Source organism: Mastigoproctus giganteus, chromosome 5, assembly GCF_048544385.1.
Source record: "Mastigoproctus giganteus isolate SK-2022 chromosome 5, ASM4854438v1, whole genome shotgun sequence".
Classification (NCBI taxonomy): Eukaryota; Metazoa; Arthropoda; class Arachnida; order Uropygi; family Thelyphonidae; genus Mastigoproctus; species Mastigoproctus giganteus.
In genome coordinates, this window is record NC_143579.1 from 169538974 (window position 1) to 169561401 (window position 22428).

Genomic DNA, 22428 nt, shown 5'->3' on the forward strand with positions numbered 1-22428 from the left:
AATGTCAGAATATTAACTTCATTTCATGAAACTTTGAAAATACACTTACACTAATCAAATATTATTCTTATTTTTCCAACTATGGCTAAGCTAATTAGAAAGTAAAATTAGCTCAAATCAATGCAGACAAACGTCTCTAGGAATGTTGATAATTTAACCCAAATACAGTACAATCCAAAGGTAGACTATGCTGAAAATTCCTGATCAGGGACATCAGAAGTACATTGTCAGGATACCCCTGACATTCACTTTATAGTGTGATTACTATTTGTACGCTTTTCAGACTGAAAAAAAAAAATCGGAATAATAAACGGTGGAAACTTCTGCTCCCATCACCTATTATTTTCAAGTCTATGGTTGTTTTTCTTTTTACATCCCTAAATACAGTACCCAATAAAAAGACTTCTTAGTGTGGTGAGTTCACGAAACTATGTTGGTGGAATCCAGCATCTCTTACCAGTCAATGCAAACAAACAGATGGAAAAAAAAAAAGTATTTCGTCTGTTGATGACTTATCTTGTTCAGATTGAGGTCAATTTTGAATTATTGCGAATTAATTATAATTCTCCTTAGTTGTCAATGGCAGCCACAGAAAATCTTTCGAAGTCTGCATAGGTGAACATCAAACCCGACGGACTTTGCAATTTAAAGGAAGAATCCCAGAAAGCCTTGTTCAAAAACAGAATTGTAGCTGGATTTTTTACTTCTATGGCATACCCCCTGTAAATCGGTTTTCTCTGCATGACTCAAAAGATGGCACAGCAAGTTCTAAAACATGAAGTGAAAACTCATCATCCTGCTGCATGTTATTCAAAAGTCTGCGCGTTTATAATTGTGCCATTAAGTCAAGGCACAATAGGTTTGGTGAGAAACACTTTAAACTTACAGTAGTCTGGACAGCATGTTTCGATGGCTGGGTCAGAATGAACGGATGTGAAAAACAGTCTGCGCCCCTTTTTTCTGCTGAAATGTCTGCACGCAATCTCAAAGGCACTTGATAACTTTTGAGTGTCACGGATCTTGCAGTATTAATAACGATTAGCGTTATATTGGTAAAGTAATCTTGGTTTCTTATCAAGTTCGTAGACATCTAGATATCATCCTCTTCCACCAGCACTTATCAGGCGTCTACTGTTCTTTATAATCCCATTATTCCATCTTTTAAAGAAAATTATTTATTTTTTAGAATAAATTATAATAGTTAAAATTAATTCGAGGTTTATGTTTCAAGTATAAATTAATTATCGCAAATGAGATTACTCTTTGCGCAGGAGCTTCTACCTTTGGAGGTCTCAAAGATCTGCATCACACAATTGGTTTAATCGTTGGTCAATTACGATAGAAATTTGACTACGCTTTTGTGTGATTTGTCCGTTAAAGTTACACGATGCAGATTTAAGCACAGTCGCCATTTTCTCATGAGAACTAAATATTTCATGAGATATTTAGCTCATCAATTAACCAACTTGTCAATGTGCTGAAATGTAATCCTCAATTAATAATTTTAGACATTTTAATGTTAATTTTAGAAAAGCTACTATCTAGTATTATAATGGAGGACGTATTGTGCGTTTGAGTATTGATATTGACTTCATATGTCAATTATTTAATATGTTCACTTGCATCGTAACGTGGATCATTTTACTTAAAATACTATGAGGAAGAAAATGTCCATTAAGAAAAAAAACATATTTAACAGCCGTTCACATTGTAGACCGTTCTGGTGGCAACTAGAACTGCTCATAATGATTGGCTATCAATTCTTGAGACTATTTCTTTGCGCGAAAAGGGGGGTCTACAAATAAGCATGTTACGAATGTCTGTTAAATAAAGGGACTTGAACCCCATTCCAGCCACTATTGATCGACGATTCTTTTCAGATGAAACCACGGATCCAGTCGAAGATCTTCTTCCTGAAACCTGCAAACATCATTGCATATGTGATTCATTTATACTGAAGGGGTAACGTCCTCCCCTCTCAAATTGGATATTTGAAAAAACAAACAGAAAAGAAAAAAAATGATCATAAATATCGCTGCCGTCTCACTTTTTCTAAGGCAATTTTCAATCACCAGACAATCTTAGATAATGTAAATAGTAAATAGATTGTTTATTTTAAAAACCAAGTGGAAAATCAGTCTAGAGGGGCCACCCAGTTAGCCTCTAGACAACAGCGTCGTTTCCACGATGAAAACAGGAGACGCTTCAACTGAAATCGGAAGACAGAGAACTCACGTGGTACAGGCTTTCCGTTACATGCAAGACGTGGGCGTCATTCGCACGTGCACCAGTATCTTTCTACAACAACTGTACTTCGTAATAGTGGAAGCGAATTTTCTTAATCCGTTTTACTTTCTGTTTCTTCGATGCCGTTCCAAAGTGCTTTTCTCCTCTCCCTGCCTCCCGAAATCTTCGAGGAAACCATATAAATTATGAGGAAACGCACGGGAAAGAGCGGCTCTGCGCACATGCGCACAACCCCCTTAACGGCCGTCAAGTCGCGTGATGCTCTGTCACGTGTACTTCCAGTTGCTTCTAGTTGCCAAGGCAACGGTGCAGGCTTCCCGTGAATTCGGCGCTCATCCAGATAAATACCCCCGGTACGCACAACGGAGGGACTCGAAGAAAGATTCTTCGGTGCCGCAAGATGGGAAGGGACCAGGAATACCACGCTCTGCCGTTATCTCCGGCATCCCCAACCTGTGATGCTGAAGTGGTTGTTGCACTGAGAAGTGCTATGGTTGCCCAATGATCACGCGGACTCTACACACCTTACAATGTTTCTGTGCTGCCAGAAATTGTGATGATCGTTATAGTTTAGGAAAATAATGTAGGTGAGTAGTCTTCGATATTTGCGATTGTTTATTGCTTAGGTGTGCCAAGTAATCGACCGACCTGATAACTGTAATCTGTTTCACAAAGCGAGCATAAAGGTGCGTGTGTGTGTGTATGAATCGATAGCGATACAACGGTATCTGGGTCATAGATGCAAAGTAAGGATGTAACAGTTCCCTTTGGTGTTCGGAGGTCAAAGACGCTCAGCTGCAACATCCTTCTGCTCTCACTTATACGTAAATGTGGCTCACATTATCCCAAAAGATAAAGTGAATCAGCAGTGCGATTTTCTTATTATTTTACCATTAAAACATTACCATCCCATTATGTATTCCACGTATGTATACTGTATAATGAAGTAGTGCAGTCAGTCAGTCCTATTTTTGTTATCAAATGACTAGAGCCACCTGTTGGTTCACTACTGCTATCCGCATCATTTGTGATGCAGATAACAAAGTTCCAGCTAGTACTCAGCCCGATAAGCAAAGTTACAGCTGAGTGCTTCATACCTCAATCGATGCACACTTCCATTTACCAATCGTACTTTTAATTGAGGACTTTAGAGTTCGACTATGGTTTGAATGCACTCGGATACTGCGACAAAGACAAACTTCTAATTACAACAGCACACGTCACTCCGTGTTTCTCGTGGAGGCAAGCACGTGTTGTCAGTTTAAGTAAATGTGCCGTGATAATGAAGTTAGGCATCCCCAGCTGCGTTAGCAACGAAGTGTTTGACCTTCTCATTATGAATTGCAGAGCTAATGAATTAGAAACCGCCTTCATCACGAGGTAGGTTTAAGAAACAGATGAGCAGCATCCGCAGCGACTAACCTTACTCAAGACGACTAATCGAATTTATTCCAGGAGACCTCCAGCGCATTCTTAAGGAAGTTAATAGACTTCTTTCTCAATTATCGCTACTAATGAAAGCTTAGCTGCTGTTTACCTTAACAGCTGATTTTAATGAGCATTCAGATATTAAGCGCATTCTCATAAACATTTTTATTTGTCTACGCATGAGATGGAATTTAGTACGCGTCCATCAGTCTTAGGCTGGATAGAAATGTGTAAAGATGGTGGCATTTTGTGACCAACCTGTATGGAGGTTGAGAACGTTCTGAACCAGTCCCTAGCTCCTGGAAGGGAGCGGACCATATCGGAGTATATAAATAATATTTTTAAATATAAAAGGAGACCCTTCGAGCATTATTCGGCTTTTGATTTAACTCTAACGTTAATCTTATCCTAACTGGATTATAAATTGTAGGGATAACTGAACTGGAATTACTTCTAAGCTTAAATTCACGTATGCTACACGGATATAATGCTACCCGGAAGCTTAGTGTTCCCTGAATAAATTTTTTATACATTTGATGGAGAAAAAAACTGACACAATCTCCGAAGAATATTAGCTTGATAACAACTCATCAGGATGCTTCCAAAATATCCTATTACTGCTCTCCATTCCCTTGTAATAACACTAAAGGTTTCCTACATTACTGTTCAACATGGTGCTCTCGCTATTGAGTTGCGTGTCGCAGTCCCAAGACGGGTATAAACTCGGTTAACGAAAGAAAACTCCAAAGCACCATAAACTCCTCTACTCATAAATATTCTGTCCAATAGTCACCTCACAGTTTATGCCATGTTTGTTCGGGTACCAAGGCAACCATACGCTTATGTGTGTGTGTTCCGAGCGGTAGTAAGCGTCTCAGCTTCGCCGAGTCATAATCAATAAGTACCCTCTGACCTCCGTGTCCTCTTGAGACAGGTACGAACAGACGCTCAATGCTGTAATAGAGGGACGAAACCATTCTTTGCCTCGCTTCGCTGACATATCAACCACGTGCGAGCCCCTCGAGACGTGAGAGGGGAAAGCGAGAGAGACGCGCTGCGGCAGCGCTGTCTTTATTAGATGTTGTCGAGGGTTTTATTCTTTACTCCCAACACAGCACGGGAGTTTCCTTAAGCAAATCACACGCAGAAACTAAGCCTGGGTCTGCGTGTTGGTGAACGTCTGTCTACTGAAAGGAAAAACTATGGATGGATGGATGGATGACGGCCATGTTTTTTTCCTTTCTCTAATCTCTACTAGTGACATCTGTAAATATTGAGCTCAAGAGAGTTTCAGGTTGGGTATTATTGATAATTTTATAAATAAAATCGTATAATTTACAAAGTTCAAAATATAAATGGAAAGTTCCTCCAAGTGGAAATCTTTTAATCTCAATCACATCAGCCTGTTTGCTATCCGATGATGATAATTTCCCTCAATAACTCAACCCTTTGCACCTCTTATCTTGCTGATCCAACTTAGGCATTCTGCATTAATGCATAGAGCTACAGAATTAAATATGTCTGCGAATAAATTCAAAATTAAAAAGTTATTCTTTTCCTCCTGGAGAGAAATTCAACCTTTTATGGAAATCCCAAACAATGCGATTATTTATTTTGTTATACAAGCCCACCCAAGTGTGAATCACTGGGAGGAAAGGGGTGTTGAGGTGCCCCCCTACCCGAATCCAAAACAGAAGAAAATCTGAATATGTGTAGATCAAATGATATTTTATATTTTTGGTAGTGGTTTTTCAACATCCAGCGCGAAACTTAACTTTGACTTGTTTACTAGAGTCTGAAGTGGCCAAAACCATGTTTAGACCACAGTACTAATTGGTGACCACCCTTAACAGTTAAACACAACCAACTGCAACTGCCACTATATGACGAAGGATGAAAAAATTCTGATGTTAATCTGCTGAATAAACTTGTTATAATGCCAATTTTGACCACTACGAGTTTGAATTGAAAGATTCTGAATTTTTTTACAAGGAAATTAAGGTGAAAATAATCAAGTTGGTTGAATGTTCTTCATGCGTACGGCATTCTTAAATATTTCTTCACTTTAAATTAAACCTTAAAATGTTTGAAAAAAGTTAATCCACCTTTTTTATTCTTTATTTTTACATTTCATTCTTAACAACGTGTAAAAAGTAATTGACAAAGTAGTAATGGCAAACGTTTCCTAAATAACTTCAAAATTTGAGGCGTCAGTTTTAAATCTCAACGAATACGTTTAAGTCTACAACTTGCAAATTTTTTTTATCAGAATTCAACTATAGGTTTTCTCCACCACTATTCAAAGTTATTGCCAAACTGTTGCTTATTCTTAAAACGAAAGAAATATACATTCTAACATTCCTTCCATTTTGAGAGATATTTCTCTCAAAGTATCAGAAATAATCTTCGTAAACCTTGGGGTTATGAGTCCCAAATCCTTGACTATCCGAGAGTTTTTTGAAAAGTCCATCAAAAAGCGACCAAGTTAAAATTAATGCCTTCTCCCAATCTAATTCCACTCCTCATTACCCAGGCCTTCGGTGTCTGCAGGTATTTCCACAGATAATGTTACTCTGAAATGACATCTGTAGCATCAAGCAAGTTTTCTTCTAAATCACATACAGTAATCAGTGGTTCTCCTTTTAAACTCCAAACCTTACTTAACCTATTTTCCTTTTTCACTATTCTCCTTAAATTCATTCATTGAGAATCTCTTCTTTTTAATATCTTCAAAACTACAATCTACAGAACTTCAAGTCTAATATCATCAAGTTTCTTTTGATACACAACTCAATTCACTGGACTAGAACGTCATAGTTTCAAAAGGGCTTTGCATTTGGAGTCACCAGAAGAAACGCAGTTAAAAACTAAACAGGCAAAAGGACTCCTAGTAGGCTGGAGAGTGAATTATTTTGATTTATTGTAAAAATCTGCAGGGATAGAGAGGATCAAATTTTCTCAAAATAATTAACCGTTTTATTTGCTTTAAGAGTTTAAGACATTTGCTTAAAGCTTTAAGTCATGAGTTATTAATGAATATCAATTTAATCGTTAAATAAATTGAAAACTGAGTCATAAAACGAAACGTGCATCAATAAGCTGAGATACAGTTAATTTTAGTGACTAAAATATTTAGATTGTCTGAATTTTTTATAGAATTCAGAATGAGAAGCAAATTGGGAATTCCCAATCTGTTTTTCATCCAACTTAACTTTTAAAACACTTTAAAAGTTAAGTTGGATGAAAAACATCTTATTAGTTTACAGATATCCATTAATATTTAAAAAGAGAAACTTCAACAACAGTTTGTGTATATTTTGTTATAAAACTGACGTCGAGTTGGAGGACTATTTTTTATGAGATTCTATAAATTAACAATACATTTTATATCTTGAAGTGCAGTGTCTAAAATCTCGCTGATGAAATTATCCAGCCTCATGGCATTGAGTGTTGCACGAAATGAATGAATCACCACCTGAATCACTCTGTGAAACAGTTATAATCAACAGCTACAAGAAGTAGTTGATAAATGAGCGATTTTCTTCTAATTTATAGAAGAGTGCCCACTAGTGAAGAAGATTGAAAGCCAATAATTAATCCTTCGGCAGTCCGGTCTAAATTTGGTTAATCAATCGATATTTCGTGTTCCTGGAGGAAATGCCAACAAGGCGCTTTCGAAAGGGGCAGAGAAGGGGGGGGGCTGATAATCACGGCGCTGTTTAGCCATTGAAATATAGTTTGAGTCTTGAGGGAGTTTGAGTGCCCGTTCCATATGACATGCGAATCGATTCAAACTTCGCAAGTAGGCCACATTCGGATCTTTAAAATCCCCAACGGAGAAAAGGCTCTCTTGGAGTATGGGGACATCCATGGGGTCTGTGTGCAAGGGATCGCTAATCCAATTGTAAGATCTTCTTTTCTGGAAAAGACAATTTAGAGGCATTAAATATTGATCAAGTGGTAAAATTTCGATAGCTCGTTTTTTCTGTAATACTTCGGAGAGTTCGTATTTGCATTAAGATTACCTGTAATACGTAATTTATTCGTGACCTATATTTATGCGCTACTACAAGCCATTTTAAACACGGTACAAGGATATTTTTTATAAGTGGTATATAAAATGCATACTGCATTGCAGTACAAAACTGACTGACACTGCTGATTAAATATTCAACTTATTTTTCGCTGAAATCAATAGTCTTTTCTCAGATGAACATACATAATGAAGTTTTCAAATTCCTGTAGGGATGTCTGCTTTTTTAAAACCATATCTTCTATTTCTGGTTGCAAATTTTAATCATCAAGGTGGTCACAAGGGGGAAGTGTATTAAACAGACGCATTGAAACGAATTTCAATTACGTGGCAGCTTAGAATTGTTCACAGTTTGATATTCTGATCAAATTAAAGTTCTGGTGATGCAAATTCAATCTATTAAAGTATCAGCTTCTTCTAGAAGAAACTAGAAGCAAAAAATCGAAAATAAATTATTTCTGAAACATGCCAGATACGTTTTAAAATGTTAGCACTTATTCATTCATTTAAATCGAATCAATGTTTAATCCAAACACCATAAAAAACATATCTCTAGAGTGCAGTAAATCACAATTTAAAATTTAGGTTATTTTAATTAAATTAGATAAGAATTAAATTAGTTAGTGGATTTTCCTTACTCCACACAATATTGTGGCTTACTTTAAGTGTTCGTATATGCCGTGTTAAATTCAAGATATCTGTTTTTTCTCCAAACTAGTCGCGCTTTGCCTCTGCTCGAACACGAAAACATACGGTGCCAGCATCGTGAACTCTGAGAGATCAAAGAACATCTGACGGATAGATCGCCCTTCAATAAACAGAAAATGTTTATGAAATTGCCTCTAGATCGCGGAGAAGGCATGTCAGAAATTCAAAGAACGTCACTGCCAGCATGCTTGCTTTAAGCCTGAAACGAGACGTAGAAGCAGTCTAGAAAGCTGGTCAAGAAACCAAAAGAAAAGAAATGCAGTATACAAGCTTAAAGAAAAATTATAAGAGAGTAATAATAAGTCCAGAAATCGGTATAAAGGTGTGGCTAACATGATTCTTTTACCAGTAGATGTATAGTACTGTAAACTACATTCCAAATTAGGTTTTTGGATATTTATTACCTATCGTAGGCCTACATGCAATAATATCAATGTAAATCCATATCGTGAGCAGTAAGGATCCTTCAGAAGCAAACATAAGCATCATATTAATGTGCAGAATAAATCCAAAATGAAGTCATGGTCGAAAAGAACGTCAATAAACTACAACACCTGACATTCTGCTGGTTAACCTTCATATTAAACTACAGCTGAGGTTATATTTGCACTGCACGAAAAAGCGCAATATTTATTTGACTTCAACCTCACCTGTCTCTCCGCAATAACTGTGCCTCTAACCTTCCCCCACGAAACGCTAATGCGAAGAGGCCACAGCATGTACACAGTTTACCCTGCCAATTGAGGTAGCAGCTGCTGTATATTAGCATTCATCTCCTGCCTGTCACGTCTGCCTCTGCTCAGCATCGATTTCTTCTTTTATGAACTGCATTAAAATTGGACACCCAAGGGTTTAATTCCTCTTCTAGCAAAGAAGAAAAATAGTCGACTTCGAACAACAAATTCAGTTACAGTTGCTATTAACAAGAAAATTTTCTGAGTTAATAGTAGCAAAAGCATTTCATTGAATCGACTGTACCACTGTTGCGACAAGGATTCTCATCACGCATTTTTTGTACAAAAGCATACGTATCCGTGGCACGTAACTTAGCGTGAGAGGCAGCGAATCAAAATGAGTCTTATAGAAGGCTAAAACTATTCATCCCCCCCGTTTCTCATCTTTCAATCCTCCTAGAAGGAATGGAAAGTGAAGGACACCATGGATTAATTCATGGTGTCCTTCACTGTTAGAATGAATTATTATTCATTCTAACAGTGAAGTGATTCATTCTAACTTTCCTGTTAGAATGAATTATTATATAATTCATTCTAACAGGAAAGGACTCAATGAAGTTCCAGTGTTATCTATTCATATATTGGTCATCGGTTTTTCAATACACAATTATTTTTTTTAGTCAGGTTTATAAACGCTATAAATTCTAACTCGTAACGAACTCCAGCCCAACTCAAAGGTTTACCAACTCTTAAATTTGGGACTGCTACTGAGCAGCCCCAACTTTAATATTGTAATCAGTTCAGGACGTCCATAAAGATTTAATCTGCTCATATGAGCAGAAGACAGAGTTCAAAAATCGGCCACCTTCATGATCAGACACCCACGAGTATTTACATATTTCTTTCAACAGAAAATTTGCACTTTTCACTTCGAAAAACAAACTTAAATTTCCTCTGATGAAGAAAATATTTAATTAAAAATTGTTGAAACTTCAGCTGTTATAAATAATGGATCTAAATTTTTGATACGAATTTATGAACCTTTTATTATTTAAGATACTCTATGCACTGCTGTTTGTTTTTAATTCCATGTTCTATCAGAAATATATGAATCGCTGATTTTAATTAAGCTCTTCAATCTGCCATTTATAATCTACCATCAAAAATAAATAAGCTTTAAATATTTCGATGAGCGAATAAGAAGTATTTTGTTCTTTTATGTACACCCTAAACTGAGCTGTTCTGCTGTTTATATTAGACATCATTCCATAAGAAGAGGTGTGCTGACATTTCAGACAGCTGAAAACATTCCACTCTTTTCATTACCGATCTACTGAACATCGAATATATGGAAGACGTTCGTTAATCATAAGGAACACGAGCCAAAAATAATGGACTACATTTGCATTTATTAGCGCAAGCATTTTGAGCTGAAAGAGAATAATTTAGCGAGTCTTTCATAAAACCAGGAGAGAGAGAGAGAGATATTATTTTTAAACCGGTTATTTGAAATGGTTTGAGCTGTTTAGAAAAAGCCTCGAGGCTTTTTGTAAATGATCATCAGGCGTTACTCGGTATATTTTGTAGTCAGTTATCTATAGCAGGATGAAAATCCTGAACCCCATCCGGAGACCGGCTAACTCGGTACAAGAGTGCAATCAAAACGATATTATATTGTATTAAGAAGAATGTTGGCATTTTTCGGGTTATTCCATGATCCACCAGAATTAGTTCTTGTGATAGTTGACATAGCGAATTCAGTGATCCGTCACTGTTAGTCATTTCATGGGTCCTTATTATTTTTAACCTCCTTCTAGCACGCTGAAATAATTCATTGACGTCCAAATGTCATGAAATCGACCCTTTTGATTAATTTTTTTTCGAGAAGAAATCACGGAAGGTTGAACTGAAGAATACAGAGAGTGAGAGAGCACATGTTTCTCTTGGTCAGAAACTGTTTCATTTCAGTTTAGGTGAGCAGGTCCCACTCTAATGCCAAGAAGAAGTTCGTCATATTTTTAATTCATGGAATTGTAAATTAAGAATTATACCAAACCAAATTGTCCAGCTCTAACAAAAAAGTTCCACCGTGGATATTATAAGATGAGTTATGAAAATATCAGAAAAAAAAACAGCGTGCTGAAGACACTTGCTGCTTCTGTATGGGTGACAATTTCTGACCAAGGATTAACACGATTTCCTCTTTGTATACGTATATACTGATCTAGCTTCCTGTTGTTTCTTATTCCCCGAAATTAAACTTCTGCACTCAAATATAGATGGTGACATTTCGGAGATCCACGAAAATTACAGGAAACACTGAAGGAAATCGCAAAAGAGGGGCTCTGGAAAAAAATAAAGGTTCAGTGAAGGTTGAATTTACGTGTAAAAAGTGACCAAGACAAATGACGTAACTTACTTCTTTTCTACAACAGAGCGTAGAGGTTTATCTCAGAAAGAAAAGCGCAAAGTACTGGAATATTCATATAAATGTTCTGTAATCCACCGATGTGCCAATTCCAAAGAAGATTAAACCATTAAGTGTAGAGCAAATTCAGTTAGCGCTGCATTCTAAAGCCCAGCAGCACGTGTGGCCATGCCTTTAGTCGCTGAAAATTAGCAAAGCAAATTACGATGAGCTCCCGTGTGAACCACATCATCCTCAGTTCGGCCAATGCATGCTGCTAATGACGTTCAGATAATCGCTGGTGCTCCCTAACATAACGAGAAATGGAGACGGGAAAGATCCTTTCCCGGACACTAAGAAGCATTAATGCATTCAGCGTGCGTGTTAAGGTGACGCTGACCTACATTTGTGCAACTCCAGAGTCAAACATCACACAGGTATCTGGAGAGATGCGGCCCTCCCTTTCCCACCTCACCAACTAGAATTAAAACGGCGTTTCCAGTGCAAGTGTATTGCAGAACTGTGGGACGAAGTATAAATGCAAATTTAATACTCCATAATGATTTTTTCCTATCTCTTCGACATCTCTCTCTCTCCCCGATGAACCTCGATCCACGGGACCACAGTCGGCGAAGCGGTATTGATTTCGCATGCGGGTCAAGGCTACAATGCAGCAGCAGCGTACCAGCACAGCTGACACAGTTATGTAGATATGAGGTATAGCACAGGAAACGCCAAGCTGTCTGCCATCTAATCGTTCACTCGCGTGTCACGGCACTTTCTCTCGCTTCATCAGCTTAATAGACATCGCCAAGACTTTCATACTATCGGGAGTTTCCTATTAATTATGGCCGAGTGGATATTCTTCATAAATTATTATTACAGACTAATACATTCCAGATGTCTATTGAGCGGGGAAGTGGATGGAGATTCACCTGAACTCATCCACATCGATCGAATTTCCCACACTTTAATATAAGCTCTAACAGGCAGAGCGCAACTTAAAACGAATCAAAAATAAGACCATTGCAAAAAACACACTTAAAAGAAAAACTCCTGCTCTTTAAGTGTGAAAATTCTTATTAAAACCATTGATGCGCAAGAGATTATCGTTTCCAAGTTTAGATCCAACTTTTCGTTTGAATAGTTCGCAACAAAATGGCGGTTCATTGTTGAATATCGCAATCGAACCTCAGTCCATTTCAAATGGTGATTAGTGTTTATTAGTGGCCTGTCAAACTACTTCAGCTCTTCCATTCTTCTGGTGTTCATCGGCTAGCTCTTGTAGGTCACTGATCATATTAATGAATCTTCAGAAGATGCGTAGGTGGGCTCCTAAGACTGGTGCAGTCGTGTCCTATGAGAGTATCATCTGCGTTTCATTAGACGTGTCGTATCTGGCGCATTCTCTTCGCCAGTTGCGATAAACAGCTGACGAATATCGTAGTCGTCCTTATGGTGTGCACTGAGAATTGAGTACGGGTGTCGACGGAGTTCTTATCTTCCTAACAACATTGTCTCTGTTCAGCGATTTGGTATCGGTAAACCTATCGAGATACCTGGAACTGGATGAGATACGGTTAATAATGCTTGTCTTTGGAGACTGAACAGTCATACTTTATACATTTATCATTGCAGATTATTTTAGAGCCACTTGCACGGAACAGTAAATACTTGGGACATTTAAATATTGGAAAATGGCAAAAGAATATTAAGGTATCGATTAGTTGGTGCAACAGAACCTACAATGAATTAGTCACAAGTTTATTGAATAATAACCGAAGAAAATCTATTGTATATTTTGTTAATTTCTTTTCGTTGGTTTTGGTGGGAGGATTTCTTGGTATATCAACTGATTTGATTATAGTGTGACATTTATAGATTATTGTGCATTTTTACCTGTATATAGGCAAGATCGGCATGTTGTCCAGGATGAAAACTCCTGAAATAACTCATAGGAGAAACTTTTCGCTGAGACTGAGACCATCTAAAGAGGGCTTCAGATATTCTTTCACTTCCAGACGTGATTTGAACCCGAATCTTTCCAGAGTGACAACTGATGAAGCCACTATTTCTGATTATACTGTGGGAAGGGCCACATAGGCTGGAAACAATTTAAGACAGAGAATATGAAAAAGAACAGCACCATAGTTAGTAGTTACATGGGATAGAGCCATGGTCAAGTCAAAAGGCGTTTACTTCTGTGCCCTCGCGTTCCATCACCTGGGTTAGAGCTGTTATGGAGGACATATATTACTCCTATAAATAAATATAATGTTAACGTTTAATGTCCAGATGAAAAATCGCGCGCGGTTACTGAGCTTGAGGAAATGTTCAATCTATTTGATGCTGAAGAGTAAGAAAAATTAAACATACCTGAAATACACGATCAATATTCTACATTTCAGGTATGTTTATTCCACGTGTAAAATCAGATTGTTTAAATTCGTCAAATTAACTTTCGTGAAGCTGGACGAATGTTAATTTGTGGATATTTCTCGCAGGAGTTAGAAGGATATTCAAATTAAGACATTAATATTCATTATTTCCTTTCGTAATGAGATCGCCAGACTACCTAATACCTACACTAATCGCACCGAGAATGATAAACTGCAAATACGCATTTAATGCGCCAGACTACACTTTCTCTGAGTTATGACAAGCTGGAAATGAAGTTTAAGCAATTTGAATCTTCAGGAGATCGAAGCAAAGTATTTCGCATATTCAGAACAGAAAGTTACGAAACTCGCCATAAATATTACAAAATGTAAACGATCAATCAAATGTAAACTCCAATTAATTGTAAATTAGGTGTTTGTTTCTTAAAATATCATTCGGCAAAATTTGAGACAATGCGCAATAATCTTCAGATTTCAAATTCTGTTAATATTTTTCGTGCGGTTTTTGAAATTTGAAATTACATTAACTTCTAGAAGTAAAACTTTTCAATGATTTTAACCATTTTTACACGAAATCTTGATTTTAAAAATGTTAAATAGCTATCAACACTAATTTGAAGCAACAAATTGCTTGGCCATACCCACGGTAGGGATTCAATAATTCTCTTCCTCAGATTATTATTCACTTTCTGCACTCCAGGAGATCAGAACTTGGGATCCCAATATAACCACTAAAGGAGTCCACGAGAATTACTTGGCTTCTGCTAGATCCAAGTAGTTAAAGCATGGACAGAAAAACCAACGTTCATAATTATGAATCATAAAGATATGCTGATAAGAGTCCAATCTAAAAAAAACTAATTCAGATAAAATAAAATACTGTACGAAAGGAAGAAGGGACGTTTGCCAAATAAAAACAACGTAGCAATGATCTAAGAGAGCATCGACATGCCCGAGACGCACCTGAAAGGAAGCGCTTTCTGCGACCTACTTCTGGCACTTAACGCTTTGAGTTATTGCTGTTCAAGAATGAGAACGGTTGAAATTGCTGCAATTCTGTCTAGACCTTCCTTCACACCCTTTTCTGTGCGCGTGTTTGTCTGTGTGAAGACTTGAAAGAGTGTCTATTCTGCCGTGCTCTGCAAATATCAACAAACAGCATTATTATTGCTTGTCCATTTTGTCAGGCGACATTTTTCTGTCCATGGCTGGCCGCATCAGGAATTCGATCATTTAAAGGTGAGAGGTTCACTGGACGTTGAGCTGCGCGACAGTCCACGAACAACTAACTGTAGACGTTATAAATTGCTTCATATCTAGCGAAGATTACCAGTTCCTAAGAAGTTAAGCAGCCCAATAGGCAAATGTTTGCACGAGATTCACCATTATTCGGTTAAGAATTCTCTGACACCAAAATGTATGAAAAGGTATGATGGAAGATGTCGTCCCACACCACATTTTTTTTTTAACATAACGGGGATTGAATAAAAATGAATGTCATTTTTGTTTTTAAAACTAGAAAACCTTTTAGATTCACATGAAAATATTTAGACTTTTATATATATAAACGACGCGTCAGGCACTCAGCTGTTAACTGTTTTCTTTACTTTCTTTTTCTTCCAGTTTTATCCCTATGGATCTTTCACTATCCGACAAGGTTCAAGATCTGCCAAATAACCCGACCTCCCTCAATTCTTCCGTAGTCGTAACCGTAGTTAAAGGCGATGCAGGATCCAGTTCTTCGGAAACCGATGTGGAAGTTCCGCAGAGTGCTGTGGACCAAGCGATACACCACGTCGAGATCACCGTGCTCGCTCTGGTCATGCTCACAGGCATCGTCAGCAACGGCCTCGTCTTCCTGCTCTTCTACCGGAAGCCAACACTGAGAAACTTTTCCAGTCGCTTCATCCTAAACCTGTCCGCCATTCACCTTCTCCAGTCCCTGCTGGTGGTTCCTTTCTATCTCGTCTCTCTCATCACGGATTCGTGGCTCTTCGGTCTGGTGTGGTGTAAGCTGACGGGGGTGCTCGTGATTTGTCTCAACATGGCGTCGGTGCTGTCGCTGCTGCTGATAGCTGTCGATCGCAACTGCGCCGTCAACAGTCCCCTCCACTACTCCATGACGATAACCAAGAAAAAGACGGGTGTTCTAATAGCGGGAACGTGGGTGGTGTCCGTTCTTGCCAGCGTGCCGCCTCTGTTCCATGTTTCCAGCATTGAATACCGTCAGGCCTGGCACATGTGCGTAATCATCTGGCACAGCACCGAGCCGTGCAGCATCGCGTACGGAACTTTCCTCTTCATCCTCGGCTTCCTGGTGCCGTTCGTCAAAATGACGTGGATATACTGTTCCATGTTCCGAGCTGCTAGGACGAATAGTGCGCGCGCTCGGAAGCACAGTCTCAACAGTACCGTGAATGAAGTCTCCCCGCCCGAAGTAGCCACCAAACCCTGTCCTCTGTACACTCCCCCACGCAAGAAACCCTACCGTCGATGGAGTTCATGCTCCAGCCAAGCTTCCCTGTTCGGCGAGGAGTGGAAGGCCGTCTGCACCGGCATGCTGGTTGTCGTCACCTTCACCCTGTCCTGGCTGCCGTACTTCTCTGTAAATCTCGTCGCGGTGTACACCAGCCTTCTCGCCCCAGAATACATGCTGTTTTTAGTGACTCTTTGTTCCCTCAGTGCTTGCGTCATCAACCCCTACCTGTATGTGTTCCGAAACAAGACGTCACGTAAACACGTGTCCAAGATGTTCCGTTGTAGAACCCGGATGGCATGGCCGACGTGCCTGCGTTGCAAAAAGGAACGCTGCCAGAACGGAAGGAGCACCGTACCCACTGCCACTCCCGGAAAAGACGTCACCAGTCCACTGCCAGTGCTGTTCCAAGACAAAGGAGGTCATTGGCAGGTCATCAGTACTTCAGACGATCTCCGTTCCCGTGAAGATCTGGCAGAAACAGTCTCTAACCTCTCCGATGAATGTTTTGAGAGGGAAGCGAGTGAACACGCGACTTATCAGCCCTCAAGGAGCTTACACGAGCCCCTTGGAGAAACCGTGTACAGAAATGTTATAGGGCGTCCTTATCCCTCACGGGACATTGACTTTTATGCACTTCGCTCAACCAATCGGATGCTGATATTTCGACTGAGGTCCCGGATCTATAGAGATTCGACCAGCAGCGACACCACAGACAACTGCAGCACGTCTTTTGAAAGCAGCAACGGCATTGACGATTTTCCCAACTGGTCCGCTCCTTTATGCGTCCGAAGAAACTCGCGAAGCAGCATGACCGCTTTGCTGATGAAAGAAAGTAGCGAGTCGAACACACGGCCCACCCTGAAGCGCGTCAGCTCCTTCGTCGTCGAAGAAAACGAATTCAACACGATTCCCTCCGTCATTTCCCACCTTGGATTCGCCAGAAGACATTCCTTCGTCCTCACCCATCTCCGAAACCGAGGGTCCAGCGAAACGACCTTGACCTCCTCCGCCAACTCTGATTCCCAAGACTCCTCCACAACCACCCCTCCAACGGTTCGAGCCTCGAGAGTACGACCGCAGCTTATTAGACAGCATTCGTCTCTCATGCCGTACCCGGAGTGCAGATTGCCGAAAGAGTTGTGGGCGGAAGATAGTTTTCCTTCCTCTAGAGTAACGGGAGGCGCCCGTGGCTACGGCGAGGACCCGTGCGGCTCAACGACCAACCTCCGTTTAGTTGAAGAATGAAGAATGGCTATTTTTGTATGGGGAAAAGGCTTCGTTGTCCTTCTAAAAGAATTTACATCCGTTTAACGCTTGTTTGTATGTATTTTCGATGACTCTATTGGTGTTCATAACTTCCACGTGCGTCTTCTCCCTGCTTGTTGATGGTTCCTATTCAACTGTTTATTGTTTGGATGCTGTTCTCGCCGTTGTGAATAAAGCTGTTCTACTCTTGATACAATGGACTCTGAGTGCCTTTATTTTTCTCGTCAAGCAAAGAAACAATGAATCTTTAATATCACGCAACACCCAACATAACCTCCCCTGATTAACTGGCTATAAGATTTAAAGTTAACTTTGATTCCTCCTATTACTGCTGCATCTCAACGATTTAATGACAAATAATTTCAAAGTATTTCGTTATATCAGAATTAGAAATTGAAAACTGAATCAAACAATAACCGTTAATTTGAATTTGGGGAATTGCGCTAAGATTCATAATGGCTTCCAACAGTAACGTTCCATTGTATGCTAATACCAGGAATCATGCGTTAAGAATAATTTTACTGTAATTCATTGAGAACAGAATGGCGCCTTAAAAATCAAATATATATTTGATTTTTTTAGATAATTGAGCGTATTTACTCGCTTATTCTCCGATATGCGTTCTTATCTGCTATTCTGGAAACTTATATTGATTAAAAAAGTCGGTAAGAACTCTTGAGTTCGAAATACCTAAAAGTATCAATTCCCAGTCCATGAAAGGTAACGGGCAACAAACAGATACAAAAAGGTAAGACAACGTAACAGAACAGTTATAAAACTATAAGGATATCAATTTTTATTGAGTCTCAAGGATTAGTGAGTCTCTAATGATAAAATTGCACCACAGAAAGATGAACCAACACTATCAATGACTGCTGTTCACGTCTCCCCCTGACACTGCGTGACTGCAGAACTGTTTGGATGAATTCTGTTTGCATACCAATTACTTAATCCAGTTCAACACATTGGCGTGATTAGCGAGCTCGTATATGGCCCTTTATCCACACCAGTCTCAAAGGGAAAGTAGTTAGAATTGTCAGTGGCACATTTTAATACATTTAGATGCGATGCACATGCTCAACAGAAAACCCAATTAATTTTTAAGGACTCCAACGTGAACAAAAGTCGCCTATTTTCGGGTCTTTTTGGCAGATGGCGTGTGATTCGTCATAAGATCGATTCAACAAACATTAAGCGGATTCAGTTTTTCGTACGACGACTCCTACTCCTTATCGCTGACGGGGTGTTGCACGAACCGCTGCCGTTGTTATCGATTATTACGAAACTGAAAGGTGAGTATCCGCGGTAGATGGCTACCCCAGACTAACGGACTCATTACGATATAAGGAAACAATTGGGTTGTTCAGCTACGTTCTGAGGCAACTAAAGCGATGACGCATCGGGGTATTATGTCTGTAAATGGAGTGTATTTCGAGTTACTCTGCACGCGAACGAAAGGAAAAACCCAATCCGAGGGGGAAGTCCGTGTGACACTGTATAGCAATTAAACTTTCACTTCAAAGATGGCTCTTTCTGTTAAAGACAGAAAATACAGTCTTAAATGTTTATTGGGTTTATATAACGAATTTAAGGAACAACTATTCGATATAATGCTTCCAACTTTCACCTTATAGGACATAACGAATCACCCAACAATCAAATAAGTTGACACATGAAGAATACATATTCAACATTTTGGGCAATCCGGCAGGAGTTAACAGGTTGCCATGACGTTTCCCTAATATGCCAAAATATAACAAGCTGTCTTATGCCTATCGTTTCTATGCTTCAGGGTTCTGGAAAGTAATTAATATTGATGCATTAAATCCGGACAAGGTCTACAAAGATTCATAGCTGTTCTAACTATGGTGTTTAAATTTTTGTCATCACGTTTTAGGCAATATAAGCAGTTTCTCTTTCTCCTCATCATTTTCAGGGGTCTGAAGCCACAAGGTTATCCACGAGTTGAGTTCTGCCAATGAGTTTTGCACCAGTATTTTCTGTTTGCTTGTCTCTCGGAAATATTGTTTGCAGATCAAGCAAAATCAAATGGAAATGTTATTGAGAATCAGGGAAACACTTCGAGCAGTCGCACCAAGAACAATTCAAAATTAAGATGTGGCCAGGCATCCTTGAAAACTGGCTAAGGATCTTATGTTTCTTTAAGCAGACTGATAGGATGATCTGTTATCGACAGTTCTTAGGAACCTGTATGGCAGAGCTATTTGCAAAAGATATCCCTTTACTAATAATGGTGAGGATGTGGTGTTCGTGTACTTTTGAACATTTATTTCGTTTCTTTATTTTATTTATTGAGTGTGGGCATGTGTGTGGAGCCGACAAACAATGTAAAGAACGTACAGCATTCTGTAAAATGTTACGAGTCAACTTGGAATTATCCAGTGATGTTTAATACAAGCAGGAGAACCAATAAGACTACTCCAACACTGCAAGGAAATGAAATGACTAGATTTTGAACGTTTCCCGGAAAAAATACCTCCTTAAATTTCTGTCATTTTCCACAACTACGAAATAGGGCCATTACTCAAAAACAAAAACGGGGACACTTGCAAACAAAGGGGAAAAAAAGGAAACGCGACTCAAGTCAGTAGACCAAAAATAATGATCCCAAGGAAACTCAATTTAAAACCAACATTGATAAGAAATCAAACACACCCTAAAACATTTCACCAGTGGATTTACGCACGCCACCTCAAGTGAATTTTTTGAGAAATTTGCAAAAGACTGAAAAATTATGTACATAAATTCTTTTAAATATTATTTCTTTTCCTATTTTGACTTTATAATCAACATTAGTGCCCAGCCCTCTTGGGTAGCACAGTTGGTAGAATTGTGGTCCTCCCCACACCGGGTGGAAAGGACCTGAGTTCGAGTTCCGTCGATGACGTCAGGAATCATGAACCTCCTGGAAATTCGGGTTTTTCGTCCAGCAAACAGAAAATTGCATCGCAGAACACACGCAATTTGCAAACAGTATATACAGAAAAATATGGCTTTAGTCACTGATGATCCTAAAACCCTATTACAACAACAATTAGGGCGGAATTATTGCCAAAAATCAAAATTTCGTAAATATGTTTTATTTATTTATTTTTTAACATATACACAACAGTCATGCGCCCAATTAAAGTGTATAGAAAAAAAGATAACAGAACAAAGACTGTACAAAACATAAAAATAAATAGTAGACTAATACAATTTGTACAATAAAAGTTTATTCAAATGTCCAATTCACGGAAATAAAAAAGGAATTCATGACGTAAAGTCCAGCGCCATAAAAAATCACAGACAGCAGGTTGCTGCAGGAGACATCATCACACACACACACACACGAATTACTGAGGACATCTTTAGCTCAGAACTCATCCGTCAACCAGTTACCCTACTCCAAACAGTTCTGTGAAACTGTTTCTTGTTCATTCACAGCCATATCCAAGTGAAACTTGTTCACGAGTGCCAATGTTCTTTTGAAGAAGGAGTTCCTGGATATCTCTAATCTAGAGTTATTGATGTGGAATGTAGTCTTCTGTCTAGTAGCCACCGCTGGAGCGTGACGATCAATATGGCATAGACGATCCGGCAGATAGTTTGAACCAGCGAAGATATGGTACAACAATTTTAAATCAAGAACAGGTCGCCGAGTTTCCTGTAGAAGATTGTGGTAAAACGTGGGGTTACGACGTCTGGAAAGATCGTGGATAAATTTCATTTGGAGCGATTCTATTTGCTGTATCAAGTATACATAGAATGGGTTCCATATAGGAGAAGAAAACTCCACTATAGGGAGTACAGTTGTTTCGAACAGGAGCACAGAGAACTGAGGATCTTTATGTCTACAGTTTAATGAAGCCAATTTGTTTTTTCGCTTGATTTAATATATTTCTAACATGTTTATCAAACCCGCATGCAGCGGTAAAAGTAACTCCCAGATCTTTAACTTCGTCAACTCTGGAAATCGACATCTCCTTGATGTAATATTGATTAACTAAAGCCTTAGATTTCCTCGAAGCTGAAAAGGAGCTGCATTTCCTAGGATTAACCTCCAGACCATTCAAAGCAATGCAATCAGCGAAAGAGTTGAGAGCAGCCTGAAAGTTAACTGCATCATCTTGACTGCTGATACGTGAAAATAGTTTCACATCATCGGCAAACATTAGGATCTTAATACCACCTCTCTCAACAAATTGCGGTAGATCGTTGATAAAGATGGTGAATAAAAGAGGCCCAAGAGATGATCATATGGTACTCCTCTCGATGGAAAAAATTCCATTGAGACTTCCTGTCCGATGATCACCCTATGTTTTCGATATGAAATATAACTGATCAACCAGGATAGTAAAGGGTCAAGTATTCCATAGTGGCTTAGTTTTTGAGCAAGTTGATTATGCGGGACACTGTCAAAAGCCTTAGTAAGGTCTGTATAAATCACATCAACCTGTCATCCGCGATCGACGGTGTCTAGAACCTGCTGCCAGATAATGAGAAGATTAGTGGTAGTTGATTATTGAAAAAAATCGTCATTACTTTTTTTTTCCTTCGTAGTAGAGTTCCCCAATAGTTTCATTAACAGCCGTATCCAAATTCCAGAGAATTTCTATTTTGGCCTGTGTATGATCATATGGTCTCGACGCTTGCTAATGGGCCAAACCCATTAATAAGCGTCAAGTAGACGTTTTTATATTTACGAAACTATTGAAAATGTAAAAACAGCTACTATTAAACTCAGTTGATATACGCCAGCATGTCTGTAGAATTTTAAGCGAATT

The 22428-nt window shown here is 38.9% G+C and overlaps 1 protein-coding gene across 2 annotated transcripts; it reads left to right on the forward strand.

The window, feature by feature from the left end:
• The first annotated feature begins 2634 nt into the window (after positions 1-2634).
• On the forward strand, positions 2635-17753 carry LOC150085833 (uncharacterized). Of its 2 annotated transcripts, none has more exons than XM_090373512.1 (2): positions 2635-2834; positions 15520-17753. In XM_090373512.1, exon 2 carries the CDS (start codon positions 15530-15532, stop codon positions 17618-17620), a length of 2091 nt encoding a protein of 696 aa, XP_090229638.1. In that variant the 5' UTR covers positions 2635-2834; positions 15520-15529; the 3' UTR covers positions 17621-17753. The 2 variants fall into 2 exon arrangements, with proteins under 2 accessions (XP_090229638.1, XP_090229639.1); XM_090373513.1 differs by having other exon boundaries at positions 2635-2830.
• The last annotated feature ends 4675 nt before the right edge of the window (positions 17754-22428 follow it).

Bases quoted from the DNA above. Each gene is read 5' to 3' on its own strand.
- LOC150085833 (XM_090373512.1), top strand. From the start codon at position 15,530: ATGGATCTTTCACTATCCGACAAGGTTCAAGATCTGCCAAATAACCCG.